This window comes from Thamnophis elegans, chromosome 1 (assembly GCF_009769535.1).
Source record: "Thamnophis elegans isolate rThaEle1 chromosome 1, rThaEle1.pri, whole genome shotgun sequence".
Classification (NCBI taxonomy): Eukaryota; Metazoa; Chordata; class Lepidosauria; order Squamata; family Colubridae; genus Thamnophis; species Thamnophis elegans.
The window spans coordinates 141,760,683-141,782,680 of NC_045541.1; the positions used below are offsets into that span (position 1 = coordinate 141,760,683).

At 39.5% G+C, this 21,998-nt stretch overlaps 1 protein-coding gene across 1 annotated transcript in view; it reads right to left on the reverse strand.

Moving 5' to 3' along the window:
- Positions 1-21,998, reverse strand: part of PRIMA1 (proline rich membrane anchor 1) — a 71,498-nt gene that overhangs the window by 41,894 nt on the left and 7,606 nt on the right. Inside the window, 4 exon segments of the mRNA XM_032233472.1 lie at positions 9,596-9,620; positions 9,622-9,674; positions 9,677-9,713; positions 9,715-9,744. Coding sequence (XP_032089363.1) covers positions 9,596-9,620; positions 9,622-9,674; positions 9,677-9,713; positions 9,715-9,744 — 145 coding nt within the window.

Genomic DNA, 21,998 nt, shown 5'->3' on the forward strand with positions numbered 1-21,998 from the left:
GCTGTGCGCCGGGAGGACGGTCTGCGGGGCTGGATGCTGCGTGGCAAGTACGCGCTGCGCACTAACAGGAGTCGCGGGGCGGGCTGGCCGAGCAGCCTCGCATACGCAGCTCGCCTCGCTGCCCGATGGAGGCTGCCCTGCTGTTGGCGCAGCTGCGCCTCTGCTCTGCAGCAAAGATGCCACCGCCATCTCCGCCTTCTCTTCCCACCCGGACACCAGCCGCCCAGGAGCTGCCCGAAAACCTTCCTGCCCACCACCGGCTTCACCGCAGCTGACTCGCCCCGGGTGGGCTGGAAGGCTTTGGCCATCCAAAGAAGAGCCGTGAGCGGATGGCGGTGGGATCACCGCCCGGGAGCCGCCAGAAGCCTTCCCTTCCTGCCCAACACACTTGTTTTGATGAGCGCAGGGCGACTGACGAATCAGCTGAGCGATATATTTCCTGAGCTTGCTTGCAGGAGCACTAAGCCAAAAAAAGAAACAACCATAAAAATTCAGAAGCGACTTGTGGGAAATAGAGTTCACTTCAAGGCGGTTGTAATTAAAGCTGCCCTTGAAAAACAATGTTACCCATGAGCCCTTGGGCTCCGCTTCTGAACTACTCCACTGCCTCCTATTGGTTCGAAGGGAAGATGACGTTGGTGCGGAAGAGCGGGAAGATGAAAGTGTTTGTTTTTAAAAACTGTCTCGTTCTAACTGGTCAACGAGGCTCGTGTTTTAATATTGCTGGTGAATCTTCTGGTTAGAGGATGCGTTCTGTAAAGACCAAGAAGTAGAAAGGAAAGGATTTTTTCCCCGTCTTCCCATTCCCTTTAGTTTTCTCCTCGTTGGATTTGCTTCTCTTCCTAGTTCCCTTTCCCCCCCACTTGGACTTGGGTTGTCGTCCCCCATCTTATTCAAAGGGTTTCGAACTGTGGTGTTGAAGAAGACTCTGGACTGCAAGATGCTTGAACTGCAAGATCAAAGTAGGTGATAAATATTTGTGTCAATTTTCTTAACTGTTTTATATGTATTGTGGGATTTTTAATATATCTTTCTTTGGGAATATTCTATTGCCTGCTAAAAATATCTCTATATGGTAGCAGCTATACACCATACAAATAAGTTCCAAATTCAGAAGTCCAGATATGAGATGGTGCATATAATTCATAGTACTCCATGGATTATTTTAATTATGATTCTAAATTAGTGGAATTTGCTGCTCTCCATTTCAATATCTGTAGGTATCAGCTGTACTCTCTTTTTTTTTAAATGGCTCTCACTTGAGACTCACATTGTAAACTGGTTCCTTTAATAAATAAAATCCATTTTCTTGTACATTATTTCTGCTGTCCTGGAACTTTTTCAGTTTCATTTAAATGGGGATGTACTTGTAACAATAGGGTAGAAAACAGTACTGATTTCTGAAGGAAAATTACATGGAACTGAGGATGCAAAAAATCTGATCAATCTTCATTTTTTGGTCTGAAAATATACAAGGTGGTTTTATGTGCTTCTGTTCTAACTAAAGGATGCACTCACAGTTGTGATTCTGTGAACTAGTTGCAGCTTGTTTCTGTACCATTCTGTGCCATGTGCTTTCCAAGTTTCAAAGCCTTGGATTTTTGCATTTAATCACTTTCTGATTCAGATTCCTAGGCTTTCGCTTGCATTAAAACATTAATGTTGATTTATAAGATCAGTAAACTGGATATTCTACTTTACAGTTATTGTAAATGCCATTTATTAGACATACAAGTCACAACAACTTCTAACAGTCATAAGTATGAACCAGTTGCCAAGCATCTGAATTTTGATCACATAATCATGGGGATGCTACAAAGGTCATAAGTGTGAAAAATAGTCATAAGTCATTTTCAGTGCCATTGTAACTTTGAACAGTCACTAAATGAACTATTGTAAGTTAAGGACCACTTGTAATCTGTTTACACTCATGTAATTTAAATATTGCCATAGCTAAAATTATGCCAGGATATTCTACATAGCAAGACATTCTTTAAAGCTTGCAGTCATTTTATAGGCATTTTAGCTTGCTGTGGTATAATTTTAGAATACATCTGAATGTAGGTAGTAAGCAATCTTTTCCCAAACAATGGAAGGGACAGAACTGGCCATCCTGCATTGGAAAACAAAACTTGCTGCTGGAAACAGTTGATATTGGCAATCCACTTGGAACATATCTTATTTGGCAAGTAAACTTTTCCTTGTTAAAATTTGTTACTTAGTTGTTTGATTCTCCTGGAAACAGTATTATATAAGAGGCATTTGCTCTTTTCTTTGCCATTATAAACCTTGTTTTGGGAATGGGAGATTATCATAGCCCTCACTCCTATGATTGAAAAAGAAGTAAATTAATTTCTTATGAAAATAAAGTATACATACTCAGTACTTCTTTGAAGATGGTCACATAACCTTTTTTTAATTTGCAATATTTGGCACATAGACTTCTTTCCTGGAAAATGTATTCCCTCAAATTGAGGTAGTACTTTGGGCCCTGCTTTAAGTTTTTCTTCCTCCTTTTCTAAACTGCTGAAACACAGGGTGATTTAATTTTGAAAATATTGTTCAATTTTCAAACCGCTGAATTAGCACAAAAACTATATACTGTAGCCCATTAATGGTTTGAAGGCTAAGATTTCTGTTTGTACAATGGTGATTATGCTTATGCTTTCTTATGCCACTAGAGTAGAGTATTGCTATGATGAAAATTAATACTTGACATAAAATGTTTAAACATTTCTGATCAGAGTCATGAATTATTAGTTGCAGGAATAACCTCCCCATCTGCATTTATTTTTCATAAAATACTTGAAGAATCAGTGATAAATGTTTTTCTAGAAAGAAGATAATTTTCTGAAACAAACCGGAGAAATATTCTAATTGCTTTGGATTAATAATTGGTAAGTGTGCCAATATTATAATAAACATCCAGGGGCACAGATACTTGGCACAAATGGTAGTGATGGTATTAATCATAATAGCCATGGACAAGGAGAATATAGTACAAAAAGATGAAATATAGTACAAAAAAGACCACCTCCATAGTTTAATATTCCAATCAAACCACCTCATATCTTTATGTAATAAGGGAAAGGACAGTAACAAACCTGGTGATGTATCGTTTGTATCATCATACTTGCTTCTTGAAAAGAAAATTATATCAGGTGTTCTCCAAGCTTTGTTAAACACAATTGCAGTTATCATTTGGTTTAAACCAAGAAGCATGTTGCTTGGAATTATATCAATCCAGAACCAGTGAAATTAAATCAGTGTTAAATTAAAAATGTATTTACCGGTAATTAATTATAGAAAGATACAAATGTTGCAAACTCATCCACTTACATGGATCGCCTCATATCTATTATATCACATATCTTTTTTTATTGTCTTTCCTGTTTTTCAATGGCATTCCATAAGAAAAAGTTTCCCCACCATGATTTGTGACATCTATACCATACTATATTCCACATCCATGTATTAACTTAAGGAGGAGGGGATTAATTGATATGCTAACAAACACATATTTGCTCCACATGGTTTCACATCTTATTTATAGATTGATGTGTTTATTGTAGTTTTGAAAGAGTGTGTATTTTTTACTCAATCAGAACCTGCTGGACATAGGATCAAAATGTATTGCTATTACCTAAGTTTGGGGTATGATTCAGCAGTTAGAATAGTTTGCAAAGATACAAAAAGTTCTATATGTCATCCTCACACATGCAAGTTACACAGCAGTTATTCACTTAAGAACTGTGGCAAGAAAGGTGGTATAGTGACCAAAGTTACAATGGCATTGAAAAAAGTGACTGATGACCATTTTTCACACTTAGCGACCATTTTCACACTTAGCGACCATTGCAGCAGCATCATGGTCATGTGATCAAAATATTGATGTTTGGCAAGAGTTACAATTTATATTTGTAAATTGTAGTTATGTTGAAATAAAAAAATTACAATACTATTTTTGCGTTATATGAAAATTTTTGTTGCTCCGTATAAAATTTTTAATCAAGCCGCCCACCCCACCCCCGCCCCAGTCAAAGGTGTCCTTCTTTACCAATCTGAACATCTGGTCACCTTATCCATAGGTGTCTTTTTAGATTGAATTTCTTTCTTTCTAATTTCATCCAATATCTTTTGCATCTTTTTCCTGGATTTCTTCCTCTCCAGACAATCATATTGTATAAAATAGCCTCTCTTAACTGCTTTACTAGCATCCCAAACAATCATTACATTTGTCCCTTTAGCCGGGTTATTATCAAAGTATTCATTTAATTTCTTTTTATGGTCCTTTACAATCATCTCTTTTTGTAAAACAGGAATATTATGATTGAGTTGTATAATTGCTTCATTCTTCATAGTGAGACTTTTTTTTGCACCTCTTTTAATCACATTTAAGCTCTGCCAGATATTACTGGATTGGCTTCAAGACTTATACCTGAGCCAGAATCTCAGATTCAGAATTGGTAGAAGAATCCTCCTCCATCATCATTTTCCCAGCCTGGCAGATGATGATACAGCTGAAATTAAGCTAACTGTGGAATGTTTGGGTATAATTGCCATTCCTGTTCCTTGTTAAAGGCAAAATAGGTTTTATTTATCCAGATCAAAGTCTTTGTCCATACAGTCTGATGATTCAAAGTCTGAAAAACTTTTATCAGGGGAGGAGTGAGAGGATGTGCACCGACAGCGCCATCTCAAACCCTTTTTTTAAAATACCACACAACCTTAGGGTGACCAGATGACCCGATTTCAGCGGGACAGTCACGATTTTTAACAATTTTTCCCGCGTCCCTCCGCCTTTTAAAAAAGTCCCGATTTTTTTTTTCTGGCTTCATGTTGAAAGCCCAATGGATTTGCTTAAGAAATCCTAACCGGGGCAAGACAAAAGACACCCTGTCTAACCTCTCTGTCTCTGTCTCAGTACTTTCACTAAAGATATTAAAACGTTAAAGCAACAAAACGGACCTCCCCCCCGTGCCGCTTTTTTACCTTATTTTATAAGAAAAAAATGATCTAGTACCATAGAGCTGCAGGAAATGGCTAGAGGGGTCGCCAGTGTTACTTCCAGGATTTTCCAGAGGGGAGGGGTACGGAGGTTGGAGGACTGCTCAAATGGTGGGAAAAGAAACTTTCTGGTAAGTGTGCTGGGTTTCTTTCTTTTATTTTTTAATGCATTTTAAAATAATGTAGGTTTTTTAAAATGTGCAGCTGCTGTTTTATTATTCAAAACAATATGTGATGTGCCATGGAAAAATCATTAAAGAAAACCCTGAAAGAACAAAAGGGTTTTTTTAGGGTATTTTCCTGATCAAAACTATAATTGTTTCTGCATGACACCCTTAATCACCTTTAATAGCCAACTACACTTCATTCTAAATAGTTTTATTTCCTTTATTGTATGTGATTACTCAAGTCCAAAAACTGAGTTAATTGGATAAACTCAGCTCCACAATTTACTAAATATAGAGTTACAGGAATTTCATGTATAGTATGCTGTCTCTTAGGATTTATTGAACATAGGAGGAATAATATGAGAGGGATTGATGTAAAATAAGCTCTTTTAATGAATTCAAAATCAACGCAGAAGACAAGACATGGGAGTGAACATAATACACACTTTAACAATATTTTTTTTTCTTTTAACCATCAAATACTGCAGCAAGTGTGTCAGTAATAATAGCAAGACAGGCATAGGATTTTCCAGCCAGGTTAATTTTACTTTTTTATGGTTTGATGTTGTATTTAATTTTATCTGTATTAGAAACTTATGAAGGCTGTGCAACATTTTGAGGTGATATAGAGTATGTAAAGGCATGAATACAGTAGAACCTCTGGTCACAACCATTAATTCGTTTCCATAACATTGGTCGCAAACTGATTTGGTCATGAATCAAAACCTAATTTTGGAAATTTGGCGCTTACAAAAAAAAATGGTGCAGAAGGGGAAATCAGCAGCGGGGAGAATGTGAATATTTTGGTCAGAAGCGTTCGTGACCAGAGGTTCTACTGTATAACATCTTCACTTAAGACTTAAGATTCACTTAAGATATAACATGTTCACTTAAGATTCACTTAAGAACTGTGGCAAGAAAGGTGATATAATGGGCTTAGTGACCAAAGTTACAATGGCATTGAAAAAAGTGACTGATGACCATTTTTCACACTTAGCGACCATTTTCACACTTAGCGACCGTTGCAGCATCCTCATGGTCACGCGATCAAAATGTTGATGTTTGGCAACAGATTCGTATTTATGATGGTTTCAGTGTCCTGGGGTCATATAATCACCTTTTGACAAAGTCAAATGGGGAAACCAGATTCACTTATGTTACTAACTTATCAGCTGCATTTATTCACTTAAGAACTATGGCAAGAAAGGTGATATAGTGACCAAAGTTACAATGGCATTGAAAAAAGTGACTGATGACCATTTTTCACACTTAGCGACCATTTTCACACTTAGCGACCGTTGCAGCAGCCTCATGGTCACATGATCAAAATTCGGATGTTTGGCAACAGTTACAATTTATATTTGTAAATTGTAGTTATGTTGAAATAAAAAAAAACATTACAATACTATTTTTGCGTTGTATGAAAATTTTTGTTGCTCCGTATAAAATTTTTAATCAAACCCCCCCCCCCCCCCGGTCAAAGGTGTCCCTCTTTACCAATCTGAAAATCTGGTCACCTTACACAACCTAGGGCTGAAATTCAGCAGGTTCTGACAAGTTCTGGAGAACCTGTAGCGGCAATTTTGAGTAGTTCAGAGAACCAGCAAATACCACTTTTGGCTGGCCCAGACTGGGGTGGGAATGGAGATTTTGCAATATCTTTCCCCCAGGAGTGAGGAGAGAATGGGGATTTTGCAGTATCCTTCCCATGCCAACCAAGCCACGCCCACAGAACCAGTAGTAAAAAATATATATGAATTTCACCACTTACACAACCCATGCACAGGGATAATCAGAAGAAAACATTCTGTGTTCAGAAAATATATTTACTAGCCCAGAGAAAAGTTAAATAACTTTTAAAGTTATTTAAAAGGAATAATAAAGGAAATGGGGATCCCTGGATGCAAACATTTCCCAAAACAGAATAAAATAAGAAAGAATGCAAGAAGAAAATTGCTTTACAGTTTACTTGGGTTTGTGAGAAATTGATAGAGGCAGTCCATCTAAATTCAGCAAAACAAATTCTAATAACAAATAACTGTGAGAAAAGTCAATGTTCTAAATGCCTGAAATTGTATTAATGTTGCTTGCTCTGACACATAAACACAGATATGGACCGAGGTATTTTGTAAACATAAGACACCATCTGTGACAGTTGTATGCAGAAGCAAATATAGCAATCATTGACAATAATATTGCTTTTCTTACCATGCTAATCTGACACCAAAAAGAAGACAACTATGTTTCCCATAGCAGGAAAGATAATTCCCACTTCATCTGTGTTGGAACACCATCCAATTACATATGAAAATAAATTCTGGTTTAGTTGTTTTGCACTGCAATCTGCCTTTGGAACCTTTTTTGTTGAAGCATGGCCACTTTGAGTGGAACAAATCAAATATTACCCTGGGAGGATAAGATTGTCTCCCATTGAATTCTCAATATTGCTATTTTGATATTAGAATTATGTACATCTATTCTCCTGTATAGTGACTGTTGGAACGAGCAGGCAGGAAACTCAAGTTTCTAAAGACTTCAAACACTTTTTTATTTTATGTCTGTGTATAATTTAAATATTTAGATTTTTCAATTCTGACAACTGATGATCTTGTAGCTAGGAAAAAATATGTAACCAATATTTTAAATAAGATGTTTATTGGAATCCCACAGTAAAATATTGCTGTCTCCCATATAATCCTGCATATCAGTTAAGATCTGGGCAAGGAAAGGCATTTTTCTGTGGCATCTTGGCTGTAGAATTCTCTCTTATGCTTCACAGAATTCTTAAAGTTGGAAATAGCTAATATATACCTTAGATGATATCATGGTATACTATCAGAATATACTTTTATTGGCTAAAATAGAAAAAGGAGCAAATCATGGCTCAAGTTGAAAATAAGTAATGATATCATTACACTTAGACAGGGTCTTACAAGAGACTAAATGAGTCCCAGAGGCAGGTAACAAAAATGTATTGATGAAAGGGCCGAATTAGCCACGTTATGTTAAGCCCAAACTCTCCCAAACGTGAATGAAATCATCTGAACAATCCAGAGGTTCCTGAAATAAAATGGACCTTTTTGCTTGTTTTTAAAATACCTATTCAGTGATCCTGAGGCTAGTAAGTAGTGATATTACATTAGCTATTAATCTAGAATTAACCTAGGAAGATAAAACCTATTTACACAAAACTCAGATTAATGAGTCGCCTCATACCATAAGACTGGATAGAAATTCCCCACTACTTTCTTTATTATTCTCCTTTACCATTGGATAGGAGTGTCAAACTCACGTCGTCACAGCAGTGTCACATGACATATGGGATTTCCTCCCCCCTGCTAAACTGGGCAATAGGGTGACCCGTGATGACACATCCAGCCTGCAGGCCAGGAGTTTGACAGTCCTACCTTAGAAGGACTCTGAGCAATTTCCATCCCCTACTTACAGTATCAAAGATAAACATCAGAATAAACAGCACGCAATTATAAAATCTTCAGCACTGAGGAACATAAAGCATCAAGCAACATACCCCCCCCCCACCAAAAAAGCTACATAAATAAGTTCCACTCCAGGGCTCTCTTAAGAAGCCATATGTTAATGGGAGTTGTCTATCTTGGGAAATATGCGTTCCAAAGACGAGGTGATTAAAATTGAAAAAGATGTATTACTCCATGGCCCTGGAGATGACAATGCCTAAGAGAAGAGAACCAGAGAGAGCCTATCCTTTTCTGATCCTACCACATGGTGAGAACCACAGGGAGAATTTAGTCCTGTGGATATCCAGATCCTTTAACATGAGAACTAACATTTCAATTAGATCCAACTAATATCAATGGGCCTCTTAAAGTAAAAAATATTAATATAAGGGAACTTTGCTACTTCTATCACTATTTGAGAAACTGTACTCTATACCAGGAGCTCTAATCTGGGCCACTTTAAGACTTTGTGATATATCATGATATATATAACTGGGCATCATTCATATACTGATGATGTAAATACAAGTTTTCACGGGCTGAAATTTGACTTGAAAGGGTTAGATAATCTATTTCCTGCCAGGAGATGGATGCAGATGCATTCACACTCAAAGCTACAGTATGTGTAACATTAAGTTTGACAGAACATAAATTGGGGAAATTATAAACATATTTATATACTAGATCATGGCCACCCTCATTGCATTAGCATTGCTTTGCCATATGGCATTATTCAAGGATTTGCATGTATTGCATGTTTAGGAAACAGCGTTTAAACAATCAACAATCTGAATTATGGACTATTTTCCCATTCTGCATTAGAAAAATATTACTACCTTTGCATTAAATAAATATTGGCCTTCTTCCCAATCAGTGATTTAACAATCTTTCAGATGCTCCTAGGCTTTCTGAAGGTAAAAAGAAACAGTGGTAACCTCTACTTACATGAAGCCCCGAGCAACCTTGGTGGGTGGCGGTGGAGGTGCCGGTGGCGGTAATGGAGGTGGTCTGCATTGGCAGATATGCGGCAATTATCTGTAGCTTTCTCTACTAGAGGCTTAGCGGCATGACTTCTGGAGTTCGCCCTGAGTAATCTGCAAAAGAATGAACAAGCATTCAACTGATTATCTCTCTTCAATACTCTTGACAATCAGCTCCATGTCTAATGAGCTTAGTCAGCAATTCATTTTCATTTTTGTTATAGGGCGCCCCTCAAAACATGGTATATGAAACTTCTTTTTAAATTCAAATAGTAGTTTCCTGTTTGTGGGAAAACAGAGCACATTGTCCTTGTTCATTTCTTCTAAACTCTTCAATTTTAATAGATTTGTATGCCGCCAATCCGAAGGACTCCGGGCGGCTTACATAAAAACAGTTGAAAAGCATTTAAAAAGTTTAAAATACGACAAAGATGAGTTAAAGGAAGGCACAACATACACTCGATCTTAATGGGGCTGAAGATCAATCTAGATCAACAGCCTCAGGCCTGCCGGAACAGCCAGGTCTTAACAGACTTACGAAGGCAAGAGGTGGGGAGGGTCCGTATCCCAGGGGATAGATCATTCCAAAGGGCCAGGGCAGCTATAGAGAAGGCTCTCGCGAGCGAGCCACCAGACGCACTGCGCAGCTTGATGGTAACTCGGAGGAGGCCTGCCGTGTGCGATCTTATTGGGCACTGGGAGGTATGTTGCAGGAGGTGGTCACGGAGACATCCAGGTCCTAGGCCATGTAGGGCTTTAAAGCCAGCACCTTGAAGCGTGTTCAGACACCAATAGGGAGCCAGTGCAGCTCGCGGAGGATAGGTGTAACATAGATGTACCTAGATACACCCAATATCGCTCGCACAGCTGCATTCTGGACCAATTGTAGCTCCAAACACTCTCAGGGGCAGCCCCATGTAGAGTGTGTTACAGTAATCGAGCCTTGAGTGGCGAGGGCATGAGTGATCATTTGGAGTGCCTCCCGGTCCAGGTAGGGTCGCAACTGGTGCACCAGGCGAACCTGGGCAAAAGCTCCCTGGTCATAGCTGACAAATGATGTTCTAGTGTCAGCTGTGGGTCCAGGAGAACACCCAAGTTGCGGGCCCTCTCTGAGGGGTGTAGGATTTCACCCCCCAGGTTTAAAAGTAGAATGTCTGGACTGTTTTTGGGAGGCAGCATCCAAAGCCACTCAGTCTTGTCAGCGCAAGCTTGTTCATTCCCATCCAGACCCTGACAGTTTCCAGGCACTGGCACATTACTTCTACCACTTCACTGACTTGGCATGGGGCGGACAGAAACAGCTGGGTATCGTCCACATACTGATGGTATTTAATCCTGTGCCGTCGAATGATCTCACCCAGCGGCTTTGTGTAGATGTTAAATAGGAGGGGGGAAGGACCGAGCCCTGCGGCACCCCGTATTCCAGGGGCCTAGGGGTCGACCTCTGTCCTCCGACCAACACCGACTGCGACCTGCCAGAGAGTTAAGAAGAGAACCACCGTAAGACGGTGCCTCCCACTCCCACCTTTTCCAGCCGCCGCAGAAGGATACCATGGTCGATGGTATCGAAGGCCACTGAGAGGTCAAGAAGCACCAGGATAGAGGAATGCCCTCTATCCCTGGCTCGCCAGAGATCATCGGTCAGTGCGACCAAAGCGGTTTCGGTGTCATAGCCAGGCCTGAAACCAGACAGAAAGGGATCTAGATAATCCGCTTCATCCAAGGTCCGCTGAGTTGGGAGGCCACCACCTTCTCAACAAACTTCCCCAGGAATGGGAGGTTGGAGACTGGACGGTAGTTTTTGAGGACCGCTGGGTCCAGAGCAGGCTTCTTAAGGAGGGGTCTCACAACCGCTTCCTTCAAAGGTTGCAGGAAAGACCCCTCCCGAAGCGAGGTGTTTACAATCATCTGGATCCAGCCTCGTGTCACCTCTCTGCTGGTCGAAACCAACCAGGAGGGACATGGGTCCAGTAGACAGGTGGCGGTACTCATCGCTCCAATGGCCTTGTCCACTTCCTCAGGAGTGGCAAGCTGGAACTCACTCCACAAAACTTGATCAAGGCCCTCCCTCAGCATCTCTGCTGGCACTGTCCAAATGGAGTCCAGGTCCGTCCGAATCTGAGTGACTTTGTCCGACAAAAACTGAACAAATTCCTCAGCTCTTCCCTGTAAGGGATCACTCGCATACTTCCCTTTCAGGAGGGAGCGAGTTATCCTAAACAGGGCAGCCGGGCGAGATTCTGCAGACGCAATAAGGGCGGAAAAATGGGCACATTTTGCCGCTCATATCGCCACTAAATAAGACCTAATAAAGGTTCTTAGCAGTGTTCAGTCAGATTCGGAGTTACTAGCCCTCCAGCGTCGCTCTAGGCGTCTCTTTTGGCGCTTCATTTCCCGGAGTTCCTCAGTAAACCAAGGCGTCCTCCTGGATCCACTGCTGTGGAGAGGCATTCATTGTGTTCTCCACTGTCTCTCTTTGCTTTTTTACTTTCTAGAATACAAGAATTGAATTTGTAACTGAGTAAGTGGAGGGCATAGTCGTTTGATCTGAATCAGAATGGGGCTTGTGGTGGGAAATAGATGGTAAACTTCTGTCTCCCCTACAGTCCCAGTCTGGGTCAAACTTCTTGCATTTGCCACTGGAAAAAAAAGAGTTACTTTCTGCATGGCTTCATATTCCCAGTTTGGCCATATGTCTTCTGTTGCCTTACTTTTTTGCTCTAAAATAGTTCCCCCCCCCCCAATTTTCTTTTATGGCTAGTCCTTGATTTACGACCACAATTGAGCACAAAATTTATTTTGCCAAGCAGTTGCCCCATTTTGCAACATATCTTGCCACAATTGTTAAACGAATCACTGCAGAAAAGTTAGTAACATGGTTGTTAAGTGAATCTGGCTTCCCCATTGACTTTGCTTGTCAGAAGGCCATAAAAGGTGTTCGCATGACCCTGGGATGCTGCAACGGTCATGTGAAAAAACAGTCATAAGTCCCTTTTTAAAGTTCTAAACAAATGGTCATTAAGTCGAGGGCCATCAGTATATCTTTTTATTCTCAGGGTTGCCATTCTAAAATCTGATCTTTGAATCTTTCTTTAAAGACCATTATGTTTTTATTTAAATCCATATCTCTCATCCTGAAGTACAGCCAAGGCATTTGTGAACACTCACTGGATCCAAATGCAATGCAAATCTATGCTTTATATAAACAATTAATAAGAACAACTCCAAAATAAGAACCTGGCTGATTTAAACTCTAGTAAGGCACTATGGGAAGCTTAGTGCCTGATAAGGATTTCACAGCTCCTGTATCTTCAGAGGTCAAACTGGATCAAACACAAAGAACAAAGCATTATCTTGACCAAAGATTGAAATAACACCTAAATATATTAAAGAACTCACAATTAAATGAATGCCTTTAAAGTTATCAACAAATAAATCCAAAAAGAAAAAAGGTTTTAAAAACCTCAAACAAACTAAAAACAGTTTTGTCTTGGTAATGGGGAGGGGAAATTTAACGTTACCAGATTATAATGGTCAGAGCATCATCTGGTGATTATTATTATTTTTTGCAGCATGAAAAAGGGAGGAAGGATCTAGAGCAGTGATGGCGAACCTATGACACGCGTGTCAGTGCTGACACGCGTAGCCATTTCGGGTGACACGCACATGCTCCCCAAACTTGTTTCAGCGGCAGCTCTCAGCCTGGGCGGCAGTGTCACGCAGGCTGTGGAAGGAGGAGGAGGAGGAGGAGGAGGGAACCAACCAAAGAGAGGCTTTTACCGGGTCTGCGCCCCACAGCCAGGATCGTCCTTGCGCCTCAAGCCGCGTTTCTTCCTGCAAAGCCCTTTGGGCATCCCGAGAGTTCCGCTTGACGCCAGAAGGGCTTTGCAGGAAGAAACGCGGCTTGAGGCGCCAGGACGGTCCTGGATGTGGGGCGCAGACTCGGTAAAAGCTCTCTTTGGTTCCCTCCTCCTCCCCCTCCTTCCACAGCCTGTGTGACGCTGCCGCCCAGGCTGAGAGCTGCCGCTGCCGCTGCCGCACAACTGAGGGAGGGAGAGGGAAAGCAGAGGTAGCCTCAAATTCCACCGTTGGGACAGGGGAAAGGGCTTGTCCCTCAAGAGTGGGGGGGATAGAGGTGGGAAGAAGGGGCCCGGCCTGTCCCCAGCGCCCCCCACAGACGGATTACGGATTGAACGCTTCTCTCTCTGCAGCCTTTTTCTGCAAGTCCCAGCTACTCAGCGGGGCGTCATCATTTCCGGGGGGTTGCAGTTTTCCAGCTCAGATATCAGGATCCGCCGGGATTAAGTGGGAGAAAACGCCGCTGGCCGAGCGGAACAAACACATCCAAAGGTTAATCTTATTTTACGAAAACACAACTTCCAAAAGTCGATCGTGGCCTCCGTCAAGAAGCTCTTCCCCCACCCCCCACCCATTCTGGGGTCTTGGTGTCCCTCGGTTAAGATCCACCCCGGAAAGCAGAACGGGGGCAGCCCTCCTGTAATTCTGGCTGGGTTAAAGAGCAGGGATGGAGGAGCCATATCACACCTTCATTCAAAGGGTGGGGAGGGGGAGGCCCGATAAAGTCCCTCCCTTGGGGTGTCTGAAGTCCCAGCTGAAGCAGCCGAAGGAAAAAGGATAAACATCTGTCGCTGCCCAATGGCGCTTGGGGTAACCCCGCTGGGCAGAGCCAGTCGAGGCTCATCCTGCAAATGAGGGTTTCCTTTGGGGAGGGCCAGGTGGTTTCAAGCACCCCAAACAGCCAATCTCTCTCTCTCCGTCCCCCTTCCTTTGCTCCTGGGGCTGCAGAACTTTCCATGGGCTCAACAGTAATTGAGTAAAATTCTAAGCCACTGCAGTAGCTGCTTTTTGGTTTTATTTTTTTTAATATTTATCAGTCTCTCTTTTAGTTGAAGAGTTGAAGTCCACAAGGCTTAAAGCTGTCAGGTTTGAAGACCCCTGGGGTTTTTTTCCTAAAGGGTTAGGGGTGCAAGGTTCTTGTAACTTGACAGCTTTAAGACTTGCACGCTTCAATGCCAGAGTTTCTGAGCCAACATTTTGGTTGCTAAGCAGGACCGTTGGTAAGTGATACTGATAATAATATCAAGGGCAACATACGAAATCGACTGATGAACAAAGAAGTTACTAAGCAGCTATGTTAAATAATTTGTTTTTGGTTTATTAAATACAATTATATTGCAATTATATATTTTTGTAGTTTAAACTATAAATTGAGGAAAATTATGTTTTTGTCGAAGTGACACACAACGCGAGTTATGCTCGATTTTTTGCCGATTTTTGACACACCACGCCAAAAAGGTTGCCCATCACTGATCTAGAGTACAATGAATTCTTCCATGCAGGGAATTCTTGGATCTGCTGCAATGGTCATAAGTCATTTTTTTCAATGCCGTTGTAACTTTGAATAGTCACTAAATGAACTGTTGTAAGTCAAGGACTACCTGTATACCTAAATAATACCTAATCAATACATAATCAATAAACTAACCCTTGAATTTTTAACAAAAATATCATGAAAAATGAACCACCCACAGATAAATTGATACATTTTTCATGGTAGTTTGTTTAAAAATTGGAGGGTCTGCTTATTCACGGATGGGCTTATCCACAAGTATGTAGAGATATATGGGTACCTTTAAAAAAATATCATATATACTAGCAAGTAAGCCTATCTGCGGATATGCCAAAACTATCTTTTGGGATATATTTTGGCACCTAAAGTTCTTCACTTAGCCACAAATATATACAATAAGTTAAAAAAAAAAGACATTTTAATGTATAGAAAATTAACTGCAGGCCCTATTTTAAAGACAGAAGAGTTGTTTCTAAGTCAGCACTATTTCTCCTAAACAATTCTTGTTGTAGCACAATCCTATATCACCTAAAAAGAAACGAAAAATGCTTTCTCCATACTATTTTATAGTATATGTTTTCACCAATAAATTAACCAAAATTCACACCATGAATCAACTGACATTTTGTAAGTCAGATGACATATTTATGGCAGAACTCCAGAATCTATTCCTATACACCCCTAATTTTATTTTGCTTGTTTGTATGTACTGTATATATTTGCATATATAAATAATATATTCACAAGACCTACAGCTGATTAGTGTTGATTTCATTGCTGATAGGGTTATTTACCCTTTCTAGGTACTGAGCCCTGTCCAAGCATGCAACCAATAACACATTAGAAGGATACCACTCTGAGAAGGCTGTTGTCAATCATCATTCTTGGGAAAAGGCAATGACAACACAAAGAGAACCACAATGTGTATACAACTTTCAGCCGTGCTTCCTGAAAGTGAGGCAAGAAGCATGATGCACATCCATAGAATGTCTGAAAACACATCTTAATTGCATTGCAGGCATTAATGAGTAAAACTCATTAATTTGAAATAAAATACTTTTGAATCAACATATCTAGGATTATGTGAGGATCACATGATAGCATGATTAAAGTTCCTCTATTTTTCTATAATTTGTAATCAATATCTAAAGTAGTTTATGCAAATCTGCTAAAGTTTATGTTTTGCCAAATACTACAATCAGTATGTTACTAAACTGAAGTGTGAAACTAATATATGTCTCAATAGGAAATTACACACAGACATAGGTATCAACTCCATTTAGACCAAAATCGGAAAACATGAAAAATGGTATTAACAATTATACTTATGGTTATTTTATTTAGCTTAGTGTATGACTACTATATGCTGCTGAAAAGGAATCATTGTGATTTCTTTGATTTCACTCTAACAAGAACAAAATTATATATATGCAGCTTGTACATTCCGAAGAAATCTACCAGTACATTGGCACAATGCAAATAATCACATGGCCAGATGAAAGAATTTAAAGTATTTTTCCTTTGATCCCTTGAAGGTAGTATTTTATATCTTAAATACCTGAGGGAAAGTAGGCAATTTTTTTAATGGCAGGCTGAATTACAAAGAAACTTGAAACTCTACATGTAAAAAATCCTCACTGTTTTAAAACTGCATGTTGAAACCTATTACTAAACTTAGGGGCACCAAATTTATTCATAAAGAGTGTGCCAGCCCTTCTCTTAAGGTAAATAAAAAAGCCATTTCATTAGGGAGCCCTCAAGAACTCTGAAGGATTGTTTGAATACTGCCAATGCAGTACCATTCATCTATTAAGCAGACTTCAAAAAAACCAGAAAGAAGCTACACAACCCATCTCCGGTATTTTATGGCTAAGTTTAACCATACCTAAACAATGCTCATGTACAGCAAATAATTCCATCATACTACACATAAAATTGTAGGTGTAATAGAGACCGTTGTAGATAGAAAGATGGCAAGCTAAGTAGGATAACCTAAAAGCAAATAGTAACTAACTCTCCAATGGTGTGTAGACCAGTGTTTCTCAACCTCAGCAACTTTAACACATGTGAACTTGTAGATGTGGCTGACTAATACTAGGAGTTGTTCCACACATCTTGAAGCTGCTGAGGTTGACAAACACAGATGTAGAGAACCTGGTGACAGCTGTCACGAACAACAGACTCTTTGACTTAAGGAAAGACTAAATCATGTTTGAAGTAGCAGCTTGATTCTTTTACTGCTATTGTCTCACCAACTGTTTCAAAAGGCCCTCCAGCTTCAGCTCTGGTTATGGAGGCCACATCTTACTTGTGTAGATTCTGGCTCTTTTCTCCCTATTGACATTCCAGCTTGAGGCACCACTCTATTCTCTGACTGGATAATTGGTTGATTGAAAGCCAGGTAACATAGAAGGCTAGGGAAATCTCTTAGTATAAGCCTGATAAAAATAGCCCACCATTACATTTCTTGTCTTTCTCTTTTTACTCCAACCTCTACAGTCTTCTTCATCTTTTCCAGTTTCAACACTTTCTTCTTCACATCAATGTAGTCTTTAAAACTCAGCAAGCACTGGGTCCGCAACCATACATTCCCTGCTGATGTAGCTAATTCACAAGAATTTCCCCTTCTCTACAATAGGTTTATTCTACAATGGATGATCCTATCTTCTCTCTAAAAAAGAGTGAAAGAGTAGATATCCCGCATAAATATTTTTTTAGCTTCTGCTTGAAACTTGCAATGAAAGCAATGCACACCCAGCTTTGGGAGGAACTCGTTCCATTGCTAAGTGGCAATTCAATTGCAAACTGCTTTCTGAAATTTGAACTTATTATTCTTTGCTCTGGACTCTGAAACAAAAGAGAAAACATCAATGTGAGTCAGGGGTGGGATTCTACCAGTTTGGCCTGGTTCAGGCGTTATATGTAATAACCTGGTCCGTTACTAACTTCTATCTTTTTTTATTTTGACATCTTATTAGTATTTTTGAGCCAAGGTGGCGCAGTGGTTAAATGCAGCACTGCAGGCTACTGCTAGATCAGCAGGTCAGCGGTTCAAATCTCACCGGCTCAGGGTTGACTCAGCCTTCCATCCTTCCGAGGTGGGTAAAATGAGGACCCAGATTGTTGGGGGCAATATGCTGACTCTCTGTAAACCGCTTAGAGAGGCCTGAAAGGCCTATGAAGCGGTATATAAGTCCACTGCTATTGCTATTGCTGATCCCCCTAATATCAATCAAGGCCAATACTTTCAAAAACTGGGTTTAAATGAAGCTGAAATGAAAGTGAAAACGAATTACTGACATTTTGACTTTTAATGGGGTTTAATTGTCTACAATATGGTAAATTAACAGATCTGACGTATTTAGAAAAAGAGCAGGGAACAATTTAAAAACTCTAATAAATTTTCCCTTTTTCTTTTTCCTCAATAATTTTTTGTATTTAATCTTCAATAAATTTATTTTGTTTTCCTTATTTTTCTTCTCTCTATTTCTCTCTGTATAGATTCTAATATGCATTAATCAGTCAACACTGAAATTGTTATTATACAACAATTATTTAGCTATGCAGTAATATGTAGTAGTGTTTTTCTTAATACTATGTTAGACTTTTTTCTATATAAAAAGTCTAATAATTTTATGGTTGTTTAGTGATATCCTAAACTAATTAACACTGACAGAATATTTCCTGTTGTGTTTATATTTAATATTCTAAATTAATGTTTCTTAAACCTTTTCTCTCAGGACCTTCTCACTTTTAAATATTCTGGAAGATCCCTAAGAAGCTTTTGTTTATCTGGGTTATATTTGTATTTTCATATTAAAAATTAAAATTAACACTTTTGCTGCTACTATCACCTCTTATGATTATTTGTTGGGATTTTAATGTTGTATTATTTTTCAACTTAGCAAATGATTTTGATTTTGCAGACCACTGAGAGGATCTTGTTGGACTCCCACAGGATCCAGGACCATACTTTAAAAACATTGCTTTTAATTATTCAACTAACAAAATCTTAACTTTATTTTTTTTTAATTAAATTTATTTGTCATCCATCACATCACAGGGCAACTCTTTAATACTGTAAACATATTGTATAGAATATAAAGTATTAAGAGATATAAAAATGCAATAAAATTGAAAAATAAAAAATAAACATCTTATATTACTTTCTGTCATATGTAACTTTTAGAATATTAGTGCATATTCTGTCAATTCTGTCAATTTACCTAACTCCTTTTAAAACTAGTAGCCTTATGGTAGTGGCAAAATCCGCTGTTTAATTAAGTTTTATGTGAAGAATCTGTTCTTCACTTGGTTGAATGAACTTGGCCATTTTGAATGTTTACCCACAACTGTCTTCCCCTCCATATTGTGCATGACCTTTATCCTTCAGATTTGGTTTCCCTAACCCTATTTAGGTTTCCCCCTAAACTAAATGAAATAAGTATGAAGCTTTCCTGAGTGTTAAATCATGTCCCTTGGTGCGAACAGCCAAGTGGGCATCTCCTTCAAAATTATTGCATCTTCTTGACAGATTTAGGGGGCTATTCTGAGACAGATGTCTGCATTACCCAACAATTACCATTTTGGCCTAGCATCTTTGGCACTGACTAATTAACTCTTTCATTTGCAATGTTCAGGAAACATTGTTGGACAAGAGAAGAGGTCAATAGTCTATTGGGGCAAAACCCAGGAGGAGCCTGGTAGCCTTTTCACACATTTTATTAAAAGGCATAAGTACCTGTCACATCTGTTGACATAAACTACAGTACAGAGTGCTTATGCCTTTTAAAAAATTATGGAGGTCCAAAGGGGTTACCATGATTTTTCAGGAGGATTCTGTTATACTAGAACAGCTATGACAATGGCCAAAGCTTTGGGACATTTATTTTTTAAGTGAACCCTTGGTAGATACTCTGTAATCTACAATTTCATCATATATTAGAATAACGCAGCCAGCATCTGAGGCTCCACATCCAATGGGTCTGCAGTTCTCTCAACTTGTTCACAAAACTCCTGCACTCTGCAATCCTCTTTTAGATTAAATTATATAACAGATTATATTAGTTATTGCATTGTCGCCAGTGCAAACCAGTTGAAGGAATGACAGAGAATCAAGTGGTAATTCCTACCTGAATTAAAACTCGAAAATAAAGTAGTGTTTTGAACCATGTAATATACCATATTTTTCAGAGTATAAAACCCACTGGAGTATAAGATGCACCAAGATTTTGAAGAGGCAAATTAAAAAAAAAGTTTTTGCACTCTGCAGACCTCCCCTTCACGAAAATGGACCATTTTTTTGTCAAAAAAAAGGGCATGCATAGCCCTTAGGAAGCTTGTAGAGTGCTCCTGGGGGCTGCCCCCCCAAACAAGCAAAAAACAGCCCATTTTTCACAAAAATGGGCCCATTGTTTGTCAAAAAAAGGGAATGCATAGCCTTTAGGTGTGCTCCTGGGGACTGGGAGGGGGGCAAAAGCGAGCAAAAAATGGGCTGTTTTTCGGTCATTTTTGCCCTCCCCAGCACCCAGGAGCACTCTGGAAGTCCCCTAAAGGCTATGCATGGCCATTTTTGCAAAGGGGGTGGGCCAAAATGCCGAATTCAATGTATAAGATGCAACCAGATTTTCACCCTCTTTTTTGAGGGAATAAGGTCCATCTTATAGTCCAAAAAATACGGGTATATATCCTAGACTTCAGCGGTACAAATTTAATACTAGAAAGGACAAATATTTTAAGATGTTTTAAAAAGGAGCCACTATTTATTAATTGATGAGTACCAGTGGTAAGAAACAATACAGAGTGGGGTCATAAAAGTCAAGATGGCATCTATGACTGAACCATTGCCGCAATCATTTTGACTTTTCTCATTCCCCCAACACTTCTTACACAAAATTTAGACTCTTTTTGCCTTAGGATTATATTGTGCCATGAAACTAATTTGAACTTAAGGGAAAGAGAAGAGCAGTATTCAATCAAGAGCCTCCAACACACTTTCCTTTACTCCTAGCTCACTGTTTTCTGCTTGTGTGCACAGTCTGAACTAGTTGTGAATATATTTTATATGTACTTTTCACAAGACAAAAATATCAGCTGCTACAGTCCTGAGGAAAAGGACTTGCTTTAGTTGCTAAAGTAAAAAAGCTCTTTCATATGAACAAAGGATTTTCTTTCAGTGCAGTCCCAGGAGCCATTTTTGTGAGGGGAGGAAGGGTTAAGCTCATGCATTGTTACTCTTTCTCTCTGTCTGCTGCAATCCTAATAATTATCTCAGTCTGCAGCTACAATTTGCATTTAAAATGCAAAGACACATTTAAAGCCATGTTCAATATAGCCTTGAAAACAGAATAAACAGTAAAGATTACTTCGACTTGCACATCATATCATGCTTGAATCTGTCATAAATAGTCAGCAGGAGCTGACCCAACTTACAGGAAACTGGCCTTTTCCTTACTAGTGATTTATAATATTGTGTATTGTCATACAACCACTACTTCACTATTATAATTATAATCAGACTAGCTTCTGTATTTTTTTCAGTATTTGCTTGGTGGCAGTAGAAGATGCTATAAATTATTAGCAAGGAAATGACCTTTACTTTAATGCTACACCACCCACTACACACACACACCAGGGATGGGTTCCTGCTATAGAAAAGGTTCCACAAATCTACAGTGCCTTTTAGAACCGGTTCCAGCTCCCTCCCCCCGCCCATCCGCAAATCAAGATGAAGAGCGAGGAGGAATTCTGGGAGTTAAAAGTCCACAAGTCTTAAATCTGTCAAGTTTGAACACCCCTGGGGTTTTTTTTCTAAAGGGTTAGGGATGCAAGGGTCTTGTAACTTGACAGCTTTAAGACTTGCATGCTTCAAATGCCAGAGTTTCTGAGCCAACATTTTGGTTGCTAAGCAAGAGTGTTGTTAAGTGAGTTTCACCACATTTTACAAGTTGGCTATGCCCACCCAGTCACATGGCTGGCAAGCCACTTCCACCTGGTC